The sequence below is a fragment of the Lissotriton helveticus genome, chromosome 8 (genome assembly GCF_964261635.1).
Source record: "Lissotriton helveticus chromosome 8, aLisHel1.1, whole genome shotgun sequence".
Taxonomy (NCBI): domain Eukaryota; kingdom Metazoa; phylum Chordata; class Amphibia; order Caudata; family Salamandridae; genus Lissotriton; species Lissotriton helveticus.
Window position 1 is genome coordinate 66,540,729 of NC_136069.1, and position 22,051 is coordinate 66,562,779.

At 46.0% G+C, this 22,051-nt stretch overlaps 1 protein-coding gene across 2 annotated transcripts in view; it reads left to right on the top strand.

Annotated features, from left to right (window-relative positions):
• Positions 1 to 22,051, top strand: part of POLQ (DNA polymerase theta) — a 478,304-nt gene that overhangs the window by 74,896 nt on the left and 381,357 nt on the right. For both annotated transcript variants that reach the window (XM_078656637.1, XM_078656638.1), the window contains 2 exons: positions 2,347 to 2,569; positions 12,672 to 12,831. In XM_078656637.1, coding sequence (XP_078512763.1) covers positions 2,347 to 2,569; positions 12,672 to 12,831 — 383 coding nt within the window. The remainder of the gene's footprint in view (positions 1 to 2,346; positions 2,570 to 12,671; positions 12,832 to 22,051) is intronic.

Here is a 22,051-nt window from a genome sequence, read left to right on the forward strand (position 1 = left end):
ACAAAACAAACACTGGGTTTCCAACATCCTTTTTATTTTAGCTAGAGGGTTTTTAATTCTTATCTTAGCTATGTCTTTCATGATTATTATTAATACTTTTTATATCATTTTAATTCTGTTGCACTCGAATGACTATTTTACCATTTATGAGCTCACTTGGAGTGCGTAGTATTTTCCACGTTTACAAATCTCGTGGTCCTAGGAGTGCAATTTTTAACCCGTTGGGTGCTCATGACGGCACCATGCCATCATGAGTCTTGGGCGGCGTGTGCTCATGTCGGCGTAGTGCCGGCATGCCTCTGCCGCTCCCCCCGCAGCACTAATTCCTCGCTTGTGAGGGTGAATTAATGAGCAGGTTGGGTCATGACGGCGTGGTGCCGTCAATGGCACCGAATTGCCACGCCCGCCCCCTAGCCTCCCGCACCGCAGCAGAATTCACGCCACGGCAAAAGGGTTAAAGTAATCTATACATATGTATGTTTTATAGAACTTATATTTGATTTTGTTTTATATTGTGTTTTATGATATCGAAATATTTTACGCTGTCTATGGGCAAGAGGTTTTTTAATTATGTATGTGGTTTGCTGTGCTTTTATGGATTTCATACTAAAATCCAAATAAAGTTTGATTTGACTAGGGAATGGTTATTGCACATTATAGACATAGGAGATATTGCAGTGAGAAGGGTAAATGAGCAAGTGGAGGTGGGAGGCAAGGATGCATTTGTGTTTTTTAAAAGAAAAACAACAACGTCAAGGGCAATAAGTCTGGCTTTTTATATGGTTCTGAGGATGGCTGGATGGGTTGAAGCAACATATATTCAACGATTGATGAATGAAAGTGTTAAAAAGTACATGAATGGGTACATGAATGACTGCACAGATGAACGGGTGAGTGAGTGACTGGACGGAGGAATGAGTGGGTGATAGTGAATGGATGTGTGAGTGCATGGGTGGATGAATGTATACATTAATGGGTGCCTGGGTGGGTGAATAACTGAATACATTGAATACACACATGGATGCCTGTGTGCGGTTTGCTCTGCCTCTGTATGTGAACATGGATGTATGCAATATGGGTGTATGTGTATTTTGTATGTCTGTATGTGTTTGTCTCTGTATGTGGACATGAATGTATACAGTATATATGCAGGGGTATCTGTGTGTTGCATGTCTGTATGTGTGTGCCTGAGTACTTGAAGATGTGTGATTTTAATTTGTGCATGATTATTTTGTACGTCCATTGGCCTGTGGATATTTGTTCTTGTGTTATTGGAGTCCTGCTGATGCCTGACCTGCTCCATCCTTTCCTCCCTACCTGAGACTGTTCGGCTCAGATTATATAGAAGACGGGCTTGCAGTGGCCAGCCATCTCGTACACCTAATTTCATCAGCTTACTTCGTTGCCGCACCATATTCCCATCACAAACTCGCATTTGATGTGGTTCGCCAACTTTAATTAAGCAGCCATCTGCCTTTCATCCAATTCTACCTCAATGAATATTTAGTTTGTCTTCAGTTGTTAGTTATTGAGCATGAGAAGCTCACCTAGTCCGGTACTTCTAGACCGACATTGATAATGCGAAAAACAGAGCTACGAGTACCTGAATGGAAAGTGAAAAGTAGGACTTTATGTATACATATGCCTGTCATATTGCACCTTGAGAGCTCTAAGTGAGAGAAGGTGTCTGACATGAAGCTATGGACATCATCCATAAACACCTGCCATTGTCATATCAAGATATTCTCTTTTCTATGTCAGTGGCTGTGGTAATGTTGTTCCTCTGTGTCCACTGTAACTGTACATTTTTAGTCCTATTTCTGTGATCAACTGGCCCGACACTTCCATCACCCAGAGGTTGACCGTGCGTGGGTGAGCCACCCACACATTGTTGAAGAGATGCTGTGACTTGCTGCTGTCTGCCTCTGCAGAGGTGCCATGCTCTGGTGTTGCTTCGATGTTGCTCAACTGTGTGTAACACCTGGGGTAGAGGTCTGCAAAGCTCCAGCTTCAAGGTCCCGCCAGTGCTGGTGGAGGAGAGACCACCTCTCACTGAGCGGGATTCATGCTCCTGTTCTAAAAAAATGGCTGAAAACTGATGAAGTAAAATGATGTATGACAGTTACTATCAACCAATGGCTGATGACAATGGGCTGATCAATATTTGAATGGCATTTACAACAGCCAATGTTTGAGGGGGGAGGTGACTACTAAACATTTCTCTTTATAGACAGTATATGCTCTTGTGAGACAACTAGAACTGTCTCTTGTCAAACCTTAGAAGGGACCTTTTCCTGGGTCCAGCAGTTGTTTAGTTTGCTGACCATGACTTTGCTTTGTTTGCAGCTGCCCCGCCGCACAGAGCCGATCCTTTTCTGAAGGGATACAGATCGTCGGCATGAGTGCCACACTCCCTAACCTGGATCTCCTGTCCTACTGGCTGAACGCCGAGTTGTATCATACGGATTTCCGCCCGGTCCCACTCATGGAATGGGTAAAGATTGGCAGCACTATTTACGACTCTTCGATGAAACCAGTGCGGGAATTTCATCCCGCCATACAGGTCAAGGTAAGGGAGTTATGTAGCACAGCTCTTCAAAATGTTACTTTGATCTCAGTATCGTAACATAGTGCCAAGCAGTGCCGTATACATTAGACGGAGTGCATTGTTTGTGCAGTATCGTTATCACTAGTACAGGTATCTCAGCAATACAATCTTGTGAAAACCATGTCCTGTTCGCCCGACCCTCCTAGGACACATCCGGTACTGTCAGAAGGTAGGCAGTAAGGGGACCCCAGATGTCCTTGGGCGTCGAGGGCATTGGTAATTCTGCTGCATACAGTTCCAATTGTTCCCTGCAGTAGGCCATATCTGATAGCCACTGCCGCTTAGTTGGTGTTGCATGTTTGCCTCAATGCATAGTAACAGGGCTACTGCCATGAGCCTACAAATCTATGACTATTCCAAGCAGAGCAGATACACCAGGGGTTGCACATCACTGACTGAGCACCATGTCTGCTCAGGTTTCTGTGACTTGTGTCCATAAAGTGCCAGATGGGAGAGCATAACCAGGGTAGATGCACAAAATCGACATCCGGAACTCCAATCGCAAACAGCTCCCATCCCTATCAGACCATATTTATACAATTTAACAGGTGTTGCTTTATACTTTAGCGAATGGCCATGGAAATAGACTGGTATTTCCCCGTCCTGGATTAACAGATGCAAGGGTAGTGGTCATTGTAGAGCTTCGAAGATCTAGCCCATTCCAAGTTGGACCCTGAAAGTCTATGAAGAAATGAGGAATTAACTCGAGTATTAGTAATTACGGAATCGATTCCCTTGGTAATTCCAGATAAGGCCTTGGATTTTAACCTAAAGTCTCTGGGTCAAAGTAAAGAGATCGCTGTGTTCCTCAAGATGTCATAATTCTGAAGGGACCAATAACTGCTGTTACCACCCCATCCAAATCAATCGGCCACATGTAAATAGGACTTTAATGTTTCATTGTGGACCCTAAATTCAAAAATCCTGTGGTCATTTTTAATTGAGGACATTTCTCCTTTTAACAAGCGCACTAAGGGCCTGATTTACATCTCGGCGAATGGGTTACTTTATCACAACGGTGTTGGATATCCAGCCTGCCGAAATATAAATCCGATTATATCCTATGGGATTTATATTCGTAGACCGACACAATCTAAATTCGGTCCTAAGTTTTAGAGTAGTCAAGATAGTGTAGTGGGTAGTGTGACACGTGCAGAGATCAATCCAACGTGTTATCACTGATTTGATTTCTTAGCCCTTTATCTTGCTAAAGTTGATGTCATGATTACCGTTGACTTAGATAATTTGTACCTATTATATAATACCAAGAGATAATTCGGTTTGTAGTGTGCACCGTATACTAATATTGGTATTCTCAACAGTGCGCTATAAGGGTATCTCAAGTCCTGGCGAATTTTAAGCTCTTGGAACTTGTAGGCGACGTGCAATATCTTTTTAGCTGTGAGTATTCCCAGGTTCATCTCCCACACCCTTCCCAATTCTTCGTTTCATGTGTTTGTTCACTACATTAATCCCCAATTATTCTACAATCAGTGTTTAGGGAGCAAGCTCCAAAAGCAAATTTTGGAAGTTATTTTGTTTTTGTTTTTATGCTGCACTTCTGTCTCCCTCTCACTGTCTTATTCCCTTGCTTGCTCTGTTGGAAGGGGCCCTGCTGGCCTGTGTTAGATGGATATCAGATTAGCAAAGCAGACACACTGCATTTGTCCTAAATCAAGTGATTACTGTACAGGTTGCAAACTAAATTGCTGTTAAAAAACTCAGCGATGATATGAAAATTGTAAAATGATGGAAGTTTTCAACAGGAAGAGGTCGCATGTGAGTGGACTGACTCTCCTCTTTATGAAGATAATTTGTGAAAACATATGGGATTATTACAGAGGAACTTCAGTTTAGAGAATGGTGGATCTAAGCAAAGGTTTTCTCAAAGACTCTTGGTCAGTCAGTCAGTGCACAAGATGTGCGCATTTGTAAAGTGTATCCCAAAACCAAACAGGAGATTGTATGGACAATTTACTATACCTAGATTTCAGGCACACATTAAAACATTTGCACCCATCAGGCTAATTTTTTTGTTTTTTTTTGTTTTTGCGTATCAGACATGCAGAATCGTTCATGGATGTACCTTGCAAATGGGTTTAAGAATGTGGTGCAAACATTTTTATAAAGTAGAGGCAAAATACGGATATTGTATAGGAATAACCTTCTTTTCGCATTCAGTCCAGTAGTTAGTTGTGTACAGTTTAACTTTGATGCTGTGTTAAATTGTTAGATAATGTTTTCTTGGCTTGAGGAAAGCTTTTGAGCGTCAGAAACTGTCATTCTCACATAAATGCTTTCAACACTGCTGACTCAGGCAGAAGGTACTGGGAAGTAACCCATACTTTATAAGAAGCTGTTTTTGATCTCGGAACAAGCATACAGAATGCAGACCGAATAAAGTCCCCAAGCTCTTACAATAATACATGGCTTCTAAGATCATCAGAAGTAAAGCAAAGTGTATAATTTGATCTTTAATTATCTGAGCACAATCTATATCAAATATGGTGGCGCCTACTTACAAAGGTATTTTTCAGCCTGGGAAGTGGTACTCCAGAAATGCCACTTCTCCTGGTCACAAGTGCTATTCACGAATCTCTGCCTCCTTCTCGCCTCTGTTGTGCGGAGAGCTCCACAGCAGGATTTCTCTGTTTTGGTGGTAAACAGGGAAGGGACAAGGGGGGTTGGATAAGAAAAGGGGTATATTTAATGCAAAATGGGAGGGATGTAGAGATGTTTATGGAGAGACCTGCAAATACAAAAATGCCCACAAAAGAGCAAGTCCATTCACAAAAGTTACAGCTACTCTACGTGTGTTATTGACAAAACGGACTCAAATGTACTCTGGCTAAGCCTTGAAGTAATTTAAGCACCACACATTACCAATCATTGGTACTGCAACACACTTCTAGAAATCAGTGGAGGCAGTGAATAACAATTAACCCACCACATTAGGAAAATTATAACATTATTTAAAATGGTAATTTTTTTTATATTTTAATTGTAAAAAGTTTTGTTACAAAAAATATAACATTTTGATTCTAATTTAATTGGTATCAATTTCTTGTCATTACTTTACTTCTAATATTAAAATTAATATAATAAACATCTTATGACCAAGTTACCAAGACATCTGATACTACAAGGGGTGGAAGGTTAAAATAATAATAAATGTAATTTGTAATTTACATAAAATAATAATGTCGAAATAATGCAATACACATATCACGCAGTGTTTTTCCCCGCAGGGAATTACAATGCGGTCGTTACAATGACCGCGTTGTAATTCCGCATACCATTACCCCGCAAGTCGTAACAACGACTTGCGGAGGCGGGGCGCTGGATGTTGGAATAGTATTATTTACTATTCCAACTCCAGTCTGTGCGGACAGTACGGAAGGTGTTGGATTTTAAATCCAACACCTTCTCCCCCCTCTGCAAGTTGTTGTTCCGACTTGCGGAATAATGGTATGCGGAATTACAACGCGGTCGTTGTAACAACTGCGTTGTAATTCCCTGTGGGGAAAAAGTTTCGTGGTAACGTTGTTTACCTTTACACACACTCAACAGCCCTGATATCGCTGGGGGTGAGGGCGATTGTGGGGGCAAGAGGTGTAAGGGAGGGGATTTAATTGCCAGAACTTTCTTGCACCCATCAACATCTGGAAGTCATTGAAATACATGTACTTGACCTAGGGTGTATGGAGATCGACCATGTGGATCCCTGGACTAATTCAATAAAAAGTGAACTGCAAGGTCTGGCTGCTCCTCAGTGGAGTTCCCCCTCCTCTTATATGGAATCTCCTATATCTTCGATTCTACAGCGGATGCATTTCGTCCTGCTCGTGAGGTAGTCTTAGGGGATGAGGAGTTAGGTAAGGGTGTACGTTTTAATTGTGTTGATTTGTTATGCTTAATGTATGTGAGGTGTGCACGATTTGGGACAGATGTTTGCTATTTCCCTATTGCCTTCCACTCGGAGCCCTCCACCCTAGGGTCTGTGATATCTGCAGGTGTGAACATTTTTGTAATACATTTATGGCTGTAAATTCGGTCATAAAAGGCTCCACTTGATGGGGTAGAGGCTAGAAAATCTAAGCTTAAGTGGAAAACTCCGCCTGGACAAAAGTGTAAATCTCAATGTGTGGAGAACTCCACACAGAAATGTCCCTTTGTGAATAAGCCCCAGTGACTGCTTTAAGGATCCTATGCAAGTGTCAGGGAAAAACAATGTATTTCTTAGTACTTTCATTATAACATTCTATAGGGCACAGATAACTTTTATAAATATTGAAGATCGAGTGCATCTGAATACTTTGCAAACTCTTTTCCCCTCTCGAACACAGCCATATACGTGTATGGTGTTGTTAAAGGGCTGTTCTTTTATACAAATAACTCTGGTGGGGCATTCTTTCTTTATTGCAACTCTGAGGACTGTTTTATATTCGATATATAATGCTTAAACTTTTAGTCTGGGATATTTCTAGTGAAAGTCAAGCTACAAAGCAACGGAGGGTTCTACAAAGGACTGGGTAAGAAGCGGAGCACTGGGACTGAGCATGAACGAATATATGATTATTCAACGATTTCAAGTTCCACGCATGCCTTTACCACGCGAATTTTACTTCGCATGTGTCTTTTGCACGCAGCATTTGACAACGCATGTTTTTACTCCGCAATCATAACGTTACGAAACATCTGACGTCCCATTTACATAATGATACTGATAGGCTACATGCAGTACGAAGGAAAAGATCGATGTTTTAAACAATAATAAACAGATTCCCTTACATTATATTTTTATTTTTTTCATAATGCGCTTAATTAATACCCTAATTTACAAAGTTTTGATTCATATCTTACCCCTGTACGTCTTTCACCATCAGCCCTTTCTTCCACCGACCACGGAAACAAGCGTCAAAACACGTCTATCAAAACTGATAACGGACTTCTATTATGACGTGCTCTTTTACTTCAGCGTTTTGAGGCATTGTAGAGCGTTTTTTTTTACGTTTTTGACATTTTCTTCTTATTTATTTATTAATATCCGCTTGTTTTTTTTTTTGGGGGGGGAGACCCCCCCAACCCCCCCTAGCCTCCCCCCAGTCCCCCCCCCAGCCCCCCAGCCCCTTAATCCCCCTCCCCCCAGCCCCCCAAAGCCAACGCAGATCGTACTTGCGGAACGACGACAGGAAGGAATACCACTCGCGTGGTAAAGACGGTCGTTGAAGGTTTACGCGTGGGAAAGACCTTTGCGTGGTGAGTGACGCGTGGTAAACGTTATGCGTGTTATTTGCTTCGTGGTAAATGATGTTTCCCAGCATGAACGAGGGATACAGGCAGGACCAGCGAGGGAATACAGGCAGAACCAAGCGAGGCAGGCGGCGAAGGGATACAGGCAGGGCCAAGCGAGGCAGGCAGCGAAGGGATACAGGCAGGACCAAGCGAGGCAGGCAACGAGGGGATACAGGCAGGACCAAGCGAGGCAGGCAACGAGGGGATACAGGCAGGACCAAGCGAGGCAGGCGGCGAAGGGATACAGGCAGGACCAGCAAGGCAGGCAGCGAGGGGATACAGGCAGGACCAGCAAGGCAGGCAGCGAGGGGATACAGGCAGGACCAGCAAGGCAGGCAGCGAGGGGATACAGGCAGGACCAGCAAGGCAGGCAGCGAGGGGATACAGGCAGGACCAAGCGAGGCAGGAGGCGAAGGGATACAGGCAGGACCAAGCGAGGCAGGCAGTGAGGGGATACAGGCAGGACCAAGTGAGGCAGGCAGCGAAGGGATACAAGCAGGGCCAAGCGAGGCAGGCGGCGAAGGGATACAGGCAGGACCAAGCGAGGCAGGCAGCGAGGGGATACAGGCAGGACCAGCAAGGCAGGCAGCGAGGGGATACAGGCAGGACCAGCAAGGCAGGCAGCGAGGGGATACAGGCAGGACCAAGCGAGGCAGGCGGCGAGGGGATAGAAGCAGGACCAAGCGAGGCAGGCAGCAAGGGGATACAGGCAGGACCAGCAAGGCAGGCAGCGAAGGAATACAGGCAGGACCAAGCCAGGCAGCGAGCGAGGGATACAGGCAGGACCAAGCGAGGCAGGCAGCGAGGGGATACAGGCAGGACCAAGCGAGGCAGGCAGCGAGGGGATACAGGCAGGACCAGCAAGGCAGGCTGCGAGGGAATACAGGCAGGACCAGCAAGGCAGGCAGCGAGGGGATACAGGCAGGACCAGCAAGGCAGGCAGCGAGGGGATACAGGCAGGACCAAGCGAGGCAGGCGGCGAAGGGATACAGGCAGGACCAAGCGAGGCAGGCAGTGAGGGGATACAGGCAGGACCAAGTGAGGCAGGCAGCGAAGGGATACAAGCAGGACCAAGCGAGGCAGGCGGCGAAGGGATACAGGCAGGACCAAGCGAGGCAGGCAGCGAGGGGATACAGGCAGGACCAGCAAGGCAGGCAGCGAGGGGATACAGGCAGGACCAGCAAGGCAGGCAGCGAGGGGATACAGGCAGGACCAAGCGAGGCAGGCGGCGAAGGGATACAGGCAGGACCAAGCGAGGCAGGCAGTGAGGGGATACAGGCAGGACCAAGTGAGGCAGGCAGCGAAGGGATACAAGCAGGACCAAGCGAGGCAGGCGGCGAAGGGATACAGGCAGGACCAAGCGAGGCAGGCGGCGAAGGGATACAGGCAGTACCAGCAAGGCAGGCAGCAAAGGGATACAGGCAGGGCCAAGCGAGGCAGCAGTGAGGGGATACAGGCAGGACCAAGCGAGGCAGGCAGCGAAGGGATACAAGCAGGACCAAGCGAGGCAGGCGGCGAAGGGATACAGGCAGGACCAAGCGAGGCAGGCAGCGAGGGGATACAGGCAGGACCAAGCGAGGCAGGCAGCGAGGGGATACAGGCAGGACCAGCAAGGCAGGCAGCGAGGGGATACAGGCAGGACCAGCAAGGCAGGCAGCGAGGGGATACAGGCAGGACCAAGCGAGGCAGGCGGCGAAGGGATACAGGCAGGACCAAGCGAGGCAGGCAGCGAGGGGATACAGGCAGGACCAAGCGAGGCAGGCGGCGAAGGGATACAGGCAGGACCAAGCGAGGCAGGCGGCGAAGGGATACAGGCAGGACCAAGCGAGGCAGGCAGCGAGGGGATACAGGCAGGACCAAGCGAGGCAGGCAGCGAGGGGATACAGGCAGGACCAGCAAGGCAGGCTGCGAGGGAATACAGGCAGGACCAGCAAGGCAGGCAGCGAGGGGATACAAGCAGGACCAGCGAGGCAGGCAGCGAGGGGATAGAAGCAGGACCAAGCGAGGCAGGCAGCAAGGGGATACAGGCAGGACCAGCAAGGCAGGCAGCGAAGGAATACAGGCAGGACCAAGCCAGGCAGCGAGCGAGGGATACAGGCAGGATCAAGCCAGGCAGGCAGCGAGGGGATGCAGGCAGGACCAAGCCAGGCAGGCAGCGAGGGATACAGGCAGGACCAGCAAGGCAGGCAGCGAGGGGATGCAGGCAGTCAACAGCAAGGCAGGCAGCGAGGGGATACAGGCCGGACCAAGCGAGGCAGGCAGCGAGGGGATACAGGCAGGACCAAGCCAGGCAAGCAGCGAGGGGATACAGGCAGGACCAGCAAGGCAGGCAGCGAGGGGATACAGGCAGGACCAAGCCAGGCAGGCGGCGAAGGGATACAGGCAGGACCATGCGAGGCAGGCAGTGAGGGGATACAGTGTGGAGAAGTGTGGCTCAGTGGTTAGAGGCGGCAGACCCGGAAGCTGAGATCGGCCGTGGACCAGGGTTCAGTTCCCCACCTCTGCGGGTCTCGGGCTCTAAAATTCCACGGACTCGATAATTCTCGCTCCGGTGCCTACTCGACTCACGGGGTCACACTCTGCGACTCTGGGCAATAGCTTGCTTAATCTCCACTACGGCCCCTCGCGGCGGGATGCCTGGCTTTCACCTTGTGGATACCCTGCCGGGGTATCTCACAGGGGAATACCAGGATGGGTTCCCTAAGCAAGCGCTTAGATACCGTGTCGGTGATTTGCGCTATATAAATACATGTACATTTACATTTACATTTACCAAGCGAGGCAGGCGGCGAAGGGATACAGGCAGGACCAAGCGAGGCAGGCAGCGAGGGGATACAGCAGGACCAAGCGAGGCAGGCGGCGAAGGGATACAGGCAGGACCAAGCGAGGCAGACAACGAGGGGATACAGGCTGGACCAAGCGAGGCAGGCAACGAAGGGATACAGGCAGCGAGGGGATACAGGCAGAACCAAGTGAGGCAGGCAGCGAGGGGATAAAGGCTGGACCAAGCGAGGCAGGCGGCAAAGGGATACAGGCAGGACCAAGCGAGGCAGGCAGCGAAGGGATACAGACAGCGAGGGGATACAGGCAGGCAGCGAGGGGATATAGGCAGAACCAAGCGAGGCAGGTAGCAACGGGATACAGGCAGGACCAAGCGAGGCAGGCAGCGAGGGGATGCAGGCAGCGAGGGGCTACAGGCAGGACCGGCAAGGCAGACAGCGAGGGTCCATCATCAATAGGGTTAAAGTGGTTGAGGCGTTGCTTGAAGTACAGGCACTTCACGTGTTTCCTGAAGCTCAGGAGTGTGAGAGCTGGCTGGCGCTGGGTGGGGAGGAATCTAGAAACCCAAGGAATGTAGCAAGAGAAAGCTTTGGGGTTTCTACTTCTTGGTTGTGAAATTATTTGTCTTGAGTCTGATTACATTTTTGCTGTAAATGTTACTATATCAGTTGGAGATCTTGATGTTGCTTGATAGATACGGTGACGTGACTGAGTTTAAAACTGTTTACATGATGCTGCAGACTTTAAAGTTGCTATGGGCTGGTAGAGGAACATCCTGAGGCCTGGGTAGCAGTATGAAAAAGGCACTCTTGAGGGTTTGATGTGGTCTGGGGATGCAAGCGAAGAAGGAATTATTTTGATCGAGCACTTGCACCACTGTTCTGAAACCTGCTTTATAGCTTTCACTTTGCAGAGCATTAGGCATTGAAGTCAAGCGGTCTGTTTTTGGATGTTTGTGTGGAAGATAATTGTAGTTTTTCTGCGAAACCCTCCATATCTGGCTCCATTGACAAGTTGTGGGTGAAGCCATCATGGTTCATTGTTAAAAGCCATTACGACACAACCTTGTTATGTCGTCGCTTTGTAGAAACTTTGTCTTGAAGGGGTTGAAATAAAGAACTCCTGAGACATCTAATGCTAGGTGGTGATGTGGCAGTCTTTGATCACAGTAATGTAATTTCCCAATCTGATCTTTAGATAGAGTTGGATGGCGTCTGAATAATGATGCAGGAGGTTTTTGGGGTTGGGGGGTTAAAATCGCTGGAGGTAGGCTGGTTCCTTTAGGTACTCGGCAGGTCACAGGCAATGCGTTGGATCCTGAAGCGTTCATGTGAACGAGGTGGGATCTGTTATTCAGATAGTAATCTTCTTTTCACCTCTTTTGAGCCAGTCCCTGACTGCAAGACCAATCTATGCCAGACAGTCAAGAAGGCTTGGGAGCATAATTTTCCTTCACAGACAGGGTACCACGTATCCTGGTTTGTCAGTAACACAGGCAATCTCCTCTTAGCTATTGCTGAGTGCTCCTTTCTATTTCAAAAACAGGGAAAATGCTTGAAACGCTCAAAAATAAAGTAAATCAATTTCATTGAATCACTGTTGAAAGTCTTTCAATTTAAAAAGACCAAAACAAAATTAAAAGATGCAATAATGGACTAACATGGACTTTAGACTGTCTGAGACCTTCTCTTGACATTCTCTAAGGTGCGTGATTGTTAATAGGGCTAAGTACCTTGCCGTTAGTTTCCGTTTTGGGATAAAAAAAATAAAAACGCACATTGTTTACCGAAGAAATTCACTGTGCAATCTTAATCATTCCATTGTGGGAATGCCATTAGGCATGAGAAAACCTAATGGGATTTTTGCAATGACTTGATTAATATTGGACAGCCAATTAAATCTCCTTGGTGCTGTATAGACGGAATATTTATATTACATGGCTATATTATTCTAATAAGTACCTGGTGACTTTCTCTTTTTCTTTCAGGGTGATGAAGATCAGATTGTCAGCCTTTGTTATGAGACGGTTAGCGATGGTCACTCTATTTTGATCTTCTGTCCATCTAAGAATTGGTGTGAGAAGCTGGCGGACACCGTAGCCCGAGAATTCTACAATTTGCACCAGAGAACCGTGCAGCACACTGATGGTATGACAAGCGAGCGATAAGTGTGCATTCCAGTGAGCAAATTGTCATGAGGCGGCTGTAGCATAAGCCATAGATGTTCCTTCTAAAGTGCAAGTTTTTTCCATTGTGCTGCCTATTCCAGAAACTCTGCCACAGGGTCTGCTTTAGTGAAGCTAGGGCGCAAATGACAACTTCCCGTTTCCCCTTTTCCTCTTAATGGGTCTTACTTTGTCCCAGTTTTTCCATGAATCCTCGAACCAAGAAATTTTAGCTGTGATTTTGTTTTCATATATTTGAATTTTATTTGAATGTGTTTTAACGCAATAGAGAGATCTTAAGATATAACGCATTTCATAAATAGACAAATGTGCATGCTTCTAATTGCACTTTTAAGCAATAGATCAACTCCTACCAATTTTTTAATAACGTTCATTTTTATATAACATTCTTATAATAGGAGAACATCTTGAAACATTCAATTTTTTTATATCAGGTGGAGGTGATTGGGGGTCAAGTTGAGGATTATGGGGCAGGAAGATCTAAAATACATTACACAAGTTCTATTTGTTTATTTTATTTTTTTGTTTTGCTACATTTTGCTACAGATCTATTAAAACAAAAAAAAACACCTACGGCACTAATATTGTTCAGAGTCTAGAATTTACTTGCTCACGTTTGTGTGATGGTTACATCCGTATTTTTATAATTTATTCTAAGTTATCACTTTACAGGCATCAGTTTCCTGTAATTAGTCCTAAGGGATGTGGAAGCCATATAATAGTCTGTTGGTGTGTTTGAGTAATTCGGGTCTGTTATATATTCCCACCATGGTACTGCACAATGTCAGATCCCTTCATAGAGTCTGATTTAGACTTCGCCAAATTCTTCTTCAAGTTAGAGCAATGCCTAGGCAACTAAAAATAATAAATTGGTTCAGGGTTGTTCCTTACCAAAAGAGCATGGACTGTAGGGTGGTTGCTGCTTTAGAAGACCTGGGGTAAATGCTCAGTCTTTAATACCTTGCTTTTACATCACAGTTTTGTTTTGGTCCATCTTCTTTTGCCATCTTTGTTTCTGTAGTGAATTTTAACAAAGTACGTGACATTTAAAGATTGCTGTATTGCTGATGCTGAAATGCCCATCATCCTTTACATGTTACTGAGCCACATTTGCCCTACGTTATTTTCAATTAAAATTTAGTTTGAGCCTATTACAGTCTTCATTAGTGATGTGTAATAATCGAAACTTCCATTCTTTTTTTAAAAAACATTTTATTTGTCAAATGCATAAAGAGCAGAGCTCTGTAACCCAGCGGCTTTGACATTTTTCTCATTGAATATAAGAAAAAGGAATAATGTAAGGACATGCATATGAAATAAAACAATACTAAACAAATAACATAACCCCCCCCCACCCCATCGCACTGTCAACCAAGCAAAAACCACATGCGTAATCGGAGCAACAGTCCTACAATCACTGTGATAAATATCTGAGAGAACACTATACCACCCGGTATATGTATAGTACGGGCACCCCCAGTGAGGGGGAGGAGGAAACTACAACCTGTGCGTTCCCTGCTCTGGAACGGGCTCCAATTCCAATCCCTGGTAATCTGCCCAGCGCTTCCAGATCTTATAATGTTTACGCGGGCACCACCTTGCCATAAACTTGGGGGCCTCTAGGCCTATGCAGAAATCCAGTGCTGCCTTCCACACTGAGACGGAGGTGCAGCTGTCGCCTTCCAGGCTCTAGCAAATTCGCGCTTGGCAAGGGTAAAGACTAGAAGCATATGGTGACGTTTGTAGACGTTGCCACCGATATCATACATTACATGCAGGAGCACTAGTTTAGGGGAACGAGGGAGATCCCAACCCAGAACCTCTTACAGACATGTCAGTACACCCCGCCAAAACCTAGCTAGCGCAGAGCAACCCCATATGGTATGGAGCAGAGTGACCTCCTCATGCAGGCAGCAAAGGCCCTGCGGGGAAGCCACCAAGCCAGAACCTGTAGAGCATGACTCTTGTAAAATAGACCCAATGGAGGTATTTAAACTGAATGAGCCGAAGGCTCATATCTATAGCCGCCCCGCGAGGGGAGGCGGGAGCCTCTATCCAGTCCTCCTCCTCCTCCTCCTCCTCCTCCTCAAGTGAGCCCACACCATCCTCACATGCCCCACGAAGATGCTGCAGAGATGGGGAACAGTGCTTAACCAGAGATTGATACATTTTAGATATTTTATGGTCTTGCAGGTCCCCCATGAAAACCTTCGCCTCCACCGGGCTGAAGTCCGCCAACTCCACCAAGCTAGGAGAGAGAGCATGCCGAAATTGCAAATATTTAAAGAATTGTGTACGTGGCATTTGAAAGTCCTTCTGCAGGGTCTCGAGTGATTTCAATCCAGACCCCCGCATTACATCCCCTAGGGTAGAGATCCCAATCCCGGAATACAGGCAAGGCCGCCAACTGCGGCAAATGTCTATTTTGCCATAGCAGCGTCTCCCTAGTCAGGCGATCCCACCAACCCATCCAACGCAACGCCTGCGCCATACCTGAAACACCAACTGCGTCATACTCGGCAAGGAACGTCGCAAGAGCGCAGAATAGAGGAGCGTGTGTAGTGAGTGATCGCCCATCATACATCGCCCCACTACATATGCCGGATCCGCCCTGTCCCCATACCACCATTCATTAAGGACCAACAAGTGTGAGGCCATATAGTATGAAAGAATGTCCGAAGTCGCAAGCCCCCCCACAATATGTGGATTGGAAGCAAGTACTGAGAGCCACCCTGCCCCCCCCCCCCCCACCCCCACCCCATAAAAACTGGTTCAGGGCCGCATTGACCTGGAACCACCCCGAAGATATAGGCTATGGATGATTTTGTAGCTGGTATAGCAGACGAGGAAGAGAGACCGTTTTAAAGATGGCCAAACAACCATATATAGTTAGGGGCATGTGGGACCAGATTTTAATATCTTCGCGCACCTTGTTCCACACCGGCGCTAGGTTTCTATCCCAGGCTATCGACCGCAAGTCAGAAAGGAACACACCCAGATATTTCAGCTCTCTGTGCACCACCTGTACCGCGGAGGCCCAGGCACCAGGATCAGCCCCATCACCCAAGACCCACAAAGTAGATTTCCGCTCGTTCATAAAGAGGCCAGTAGTCTCTCCGAATACCTGCATGATGCGCAGCAGCCGCGGGCCAGTCCTTTCCAGGTGAGTAAGAAAGAACAGCACATCGTCCGCATACAAAGCTATGCGATCCGACAGTCCATCTCCCCATTCGAGACCAGCCTCTTGCGCATCGATACGCACCCATGCGGCCAGTGGCTCCATCGCCAAGGCAAACAAATATGGTGATAGGGGGCACCCCTGCCTTGTGCCTCGATCAATAGGAAAGACCCACGAGACAGAACCCGCCACGCGCACAGACGCCGTTATATGCATATAAAGTAGAGTCAGATAAGACAGGAAGCAAGGTCCTAAATTCAATCTACGTAGAAGTGCTAATAGATACTCCCAGCTCAATGAATCAAAGGCTATATCCATGTCTGCAAGTAATAAAGCCGCGCGTACCCCCAAACTCCCGGCTGCCACGATCGCTGTATGCGCTCCAGGAATATTATGGCGGGTCGCCCGCTGGGGAATAAACCCGGCATGGTCCGGTTGAACTATATACGAGATATGGGGACGGAGATGATTAGCCAGCGCGTTGGCCAGAACCTTGGCCTCAACGTTGAGAAGAGAAATGGGGCAGTAAGATGCATGGTTCTTGGGAGGCCTACCCGGTTTGTGAAAGACCACCATCTCAGCGTGCCGCCAATCCCTGGGCAGACGACTGAGCTCCCTGGCCTCCTCCACCACATTGCGATAATGAGGACCAAGTTGCAAGAAGTACCATTTAAAAAACTCATTCGGGAAGCCATTAGGACCTGGCGCCTTACCAGGCCGCAACTCCTGGAGGGCAGAACCCAGTTCGTCCTCCGAGAATGGACGGTCCAGTTCCGCGCTAACCTCGTCAGTCAGAGCCCTGGGCGGGAGATCATCTAGAAACCAGCCAATAGCCTCTGCTGGCAGACATTCCCTAGGAGCATAGATGTCTGCATAATATGCCGCAAAGCTTTCAGCGATGGCCGACTGCACTGATATCGGTATCCCATCAAAATCTACAATACCCGGGAGGACCAGGGAGCCCGTCGCTCCTTGGCACAATCTATGTAAGAGTTTGCTTGACTTGTCCCCCCATTGGTAAAATCTGCTCCGGGTTGCCAACCATGCCTGGCGGGCTTCATCTAGCAAGAGGGACGAGTAGTGTTGTTGCGCTAGCGACAAATGACGGCGGACCAGCTGCCCCCTCCGCCTCCACAGAGGGGTTCCAGATCCAGAATTATTGCTTCTGCCCTAAGAAGAGATTCCCTACGGACCCTACGCGCTGCCGTGGACAAGGAGATGTCCACCCAGCAAAGGGTGGGCTTCATCGCCTCCCACAAAGATTCCGCAGCCAGCACATTATGCAATAAATACTGCTCAATGGCTTCTTCCCACTTCCGGTCTTTTAATTAAAGTTTTCTTTCAGTTCATTAATGTTTTCAGAGTATCCCTTTCAATTTAGATGCCCTATTGAGTGTTAAGTGTTTACTTTGTCTGAGGTACTGGAAGCAGGGCTCTGTTTGCGGGCATATGCATTGACAGTGGATTACTGCTTCTTCACCGGTTGCTGATTGGTGGCTCCGAATGGTTTGGGGGCTGTAGTGGACATCTCTTTAGTTATTTAACCCAGAACCGGGGGGGAGTAGTTATCATCCTCATTGTAGAAAACATGGGCCATATAACATACCCCATGTGGACAGAGAAATAATTAAATTCCAATACAACCTGTCAAAGTCCCAATTAATTCAGATAACCATGCTCTAATAATGCTTCTAAGCATAAGAGAACTCAATAGCAATTCAGGCTGAGCTTGCAGAATAAGATAGGCCTAGTATTAATCAATTCTCATACTGTGGCATAACAATAGGAACTCAAGGAAACCTATATGGTAATCCTTTCACAAAACGCATAACAATTAGTGACTTAAACAGAGAGGGCTGATCAGACAAATGTTAAAAGGCTGAGAGGGTCGACAAATGACCTTTGACAATAACTACAGCAAGGAATTGCTGCGATAAAGACAAGACAAACAGAAAGTTTCCCTTTTGGGTACAAGAGCAGATCCAGTCTTCTAGTCTTTTCATAGGTTTCATACAGCCGGTTCTGCCCTCCTCCGGCATTCCGCAGGTCCAGGAGTGTTGTAAAGTAGGTGCATGGAGTTGCCAAATGTATGCCTGGCATGAGCGAATAAGTGGAAATGATCCCTGGGGATGGCCTAACCAATGGTGATACTATCGTCCTTTGGCATCTAACACCAAATCCAGTTTGTGGCAGTCCTTGTACCCACAACAACTTCAGAGACAGAATTCTAGTCAAATAAAGCTGAATACACAAGGATTGTTTTGGAATCTTGACTCCACCCTTTGAAGTGCAACTAAAATGTTAAATGTAAACCCAGCAGAATGCTCAAACAGGCTGTGCCGCCACAGTAATGTCCAAAAGAGGCAGACTGTGATTGATACCAGACTGGCTTGAGGGCCAAATGAAGAAGGGCCCTGCCCAGATGTCAACTAACATTGGCTTGTGACCTAAATGTCATATGGAAAACCCGTGTAGACAACCCTAAGTGAGTCGCTGCTGTCGAGTATATTTGTTGCCATGAATCCTTTCTGAAGCAGTGGACGGCCCATACGTGTAATCTTTTCATAAATTGCAGTATCTCTACGCAAATTAATTGCTACAAAATTAGACTCACAGATTTAAAGTACGTCGCCGTGGACTTGTAGGTAATGTCTGCATGGAAGTCCCTATTCAATAGATGGTTCTTTTCCAGAAATATAGTCCTGCACATGGTCTCATGGATGTTTACTGAGACCAAAATGTTGACAACTTACACACAATATCCCATATAAAATAGAACTATTTGTATTGCCACCCATTGTATGCTTACTCTGAAGGATTTGGTTGTTTGTCTGTGTTTTATTTTTCAGCACATGTGGCCTCCTGTAAATTGAAATATATCACACAATTGTAAGTCTTATCTGGAGGAGTTTGTGTATATGTGAACTTACTTTTATTTGTGTTTCCTTGTTTAGTATAGAATGTATATATATATACATTTGTCTGCCATTACTAAAGCTATTGAATTTTCACACCCTAGCACAGAATACTTGCCAATCTTTCTTTTATGCCCTCAAAGATCCTGAATACTCAATCTAAAAATGTACAACAGAGAGTAATTTAAATTAAGTCTCCCTGGAGTTTCCTGTTGTTCATATATGAAAAACTCCTATCAAGCACACCTATCAAGCAGAATGTGATATTCAAACAGGACTTGACACTTTAATGTCACAAAAGGATCCTCCGGCCCTCCCCTGCATATTCTATCAAGTTCAGATGGGTCTTCTCTGCCCATTTAGATCAGCCTATTTGCTCCTGGGAGCAGGTTTACACCTCATTCATGTCTGTTTATATGCTAACTATTGGCTGGCTGAAGTGGGAGAACTAAATGCAGGGACTTTCAGGCAAGGAAAAGATAACTTGCTAAAAGTTACTTTTCCACAATATTTAGAAACAAATCTGACCACCATTGCACTGGATTTTTAAAAAACTTTTTATTTAAAATAGCTGTTTAATTGTTTTCATAGCTAGTCCCATTCTCGAGATCCAGTAGTAATATTTAATATTGCATTGCATTGTTTTCCTATGGAACAGCCAGCTTCACTACAGTGAGAATAGCTTTCAGGTGCTAGTCCCTGCAAGGACATGTTTAACATTAAACTTTTACACTTTACATGTCCTACTTTTAAATAGCATCCACTCTGCCTTATTGGCCTACATAGGGGTGACTTGTATATATTAACAAGGAAGTTTTATACCTATCAAATGGGTTATTATGACAGGTTGAATTTGCATTTAAGGCCTGCACACCTTATTGTGGGCAATGTTGGTTGCTGTGTCCTGCGGGACTTCCTGGTGGGAACTACAAACCCTCCACCTTTTATGAGGTATGGCTTCATTATCTGCTCAAAATGTGAGGAATCTGGGATTAGAAGTCTCTATCAGAAGAACAACATATTTACCTTCTGTAACACTGTTTCTGGTGGAGACTCTAACAGCAGATTCCCTACTGCCCGCTCTAATACCTGTGGAGTGGACTTCTAAGGTGTTAATAAAGTTCCATGTTGGATTCTGCACACTGTCGCGATTCTAGAGCTTTTCGGATGTTTTAAGTTTAAAGGCACTAAGGGCCAGATGTAGGTAATTCCGATTTACCGACTCTTAAATACCGACTCATACCGAATCGGTATTTAAGAGTCGGTAAATTGGAAGGAGTCAGATGTAGGTAAAAAATTACCGAATCTGTATGAGTCGGTATTTACCGATTCTGTAAATACCGATTCTGTAAATACCGATTCTGTATTTCCCATTGATTCCTATGGGCCTTGAAGCCCATAGGAATCAATGGGAAATACAGAATCGGTATTTACAGAATAGGTAAATACCGAATCCTGCAAGGGTGCAGGGGGTGTCACTTTGACACCCTCTAGCCCCCCAAGTACAGGCTAGTGTGACATGTGGCACACATACATGCCCTAAGGGCATGTCTGTGTGTCACATTGCACAGGTGTGCATGCACAGATGTGCATGCACACCTGAATTCGGTATTTTACCACCCAATAGGATTGGGTGGTAAAATACCGACTCTTAAGGGCCTATGGCACTCTTAGGAGTGTCACCTACATATGGATTTACAGAATCGGTATGTTTACCGATTCGGTAAAATACCAAAGTGGTAATTTTACCGAATCTGTAAATATACCGATTCTGTAAATAACTACCCACCTACATCTCAAAAGCCAAATACCGGTCGGTAACGGCCGAATTCGTCCGTTACCGACCGGTATTTGGCTACCTACATCTGGCCCAATATGCTTTGTTATGAATGACTCTGGTAGAGAGCCACTAGCGTTCATTGCTGTTTCTAGATGTCATAACTCACTGCTACGAGGCAGCAACACTTGATAACAAAACTTGTTACCCACTGTTGCTACATCATAAAGGCGTTCAAGGGCAGGTGGACAGGGTGCTCTAAGAACCTGTCAGTGCACCCCTGCTTGCCTGCTTTGAATGAAAGCAAAGCTGCAGGATGGGGACTGAAAGGCAGGGAAGGTGGTGTGGGCTTTTTGAAGATGGCAGATAAGGTATTTATTGTTTACACTTGGGACAGGGAGCAGAGACCATGTTATGTATGGCTCCTCATTGCACGTCTGCCCCTCCATAGCAGTTGAAAGGAGGGGCAGTTGATTTTTGGGGGGCCATACATAACATACACTTGTAGATGAGAAAAAAGTGAATTAAGGGGTTGTTTTTCACCTTGGAGTTCTGTGTGATATCATTATACAATTCTAGCTTCACTCTTGTCTATTTGACGTCACTCAGAACCCCTTGGTTAGAAACATCCTGGTAATTCACTGTGGTCCATCTATAGTTCTGTATGTTGTAAACTGACATAAGCGCACAAGGGTAATGCTTATGTTCAGTTCTGTGGTGTCAGTGCCGGAGGAGGGACGAGTCTCCGTGGAGTCTGATGGTGCCGCCTATCGATGCATGGGAGCAACTTCTGGAAATGTTTCCCGATCCAGTCTTGTGTCTAAGGGAATTCAAAAGGTGAGATGTCTGCAGTGAAATAGCGTATCCTCCGGAGAGAGCTTTGCTCAAGGTAAGTAACTTGTTCTTCAGTTAGTAGGTTGTTTACTTGGTGCTTACCTAAAACGATTGTGATGTACCAAAATAAGATATCCCGTACTTCCATTTATTGTGCTCGTTGAATTTTGCTAGCTATTTTTGAACTTAGGGAATGATGGTAAGCATGCATCCACCTTACAATAATTAGTGATTATAAGTAATTTTCCTCAGCCAATAAAGATTGAAAAGATTGATATGGTAATACAATGTATATAGTCAAATTGACAAAGTATTGGACTAGCCAGTGTTTCCAGTTCTCCATGGTGTTTTAGTCGCCCTTAGGAAGCAATGGACACTTATGCCTAATATTTATAATGGGACCAGCCTATAAAGCAACTAAATCGCTCATGTGTACGGTACATGGTAGCAAAGGCTTGTCATTGTAATAGTTGCTGTC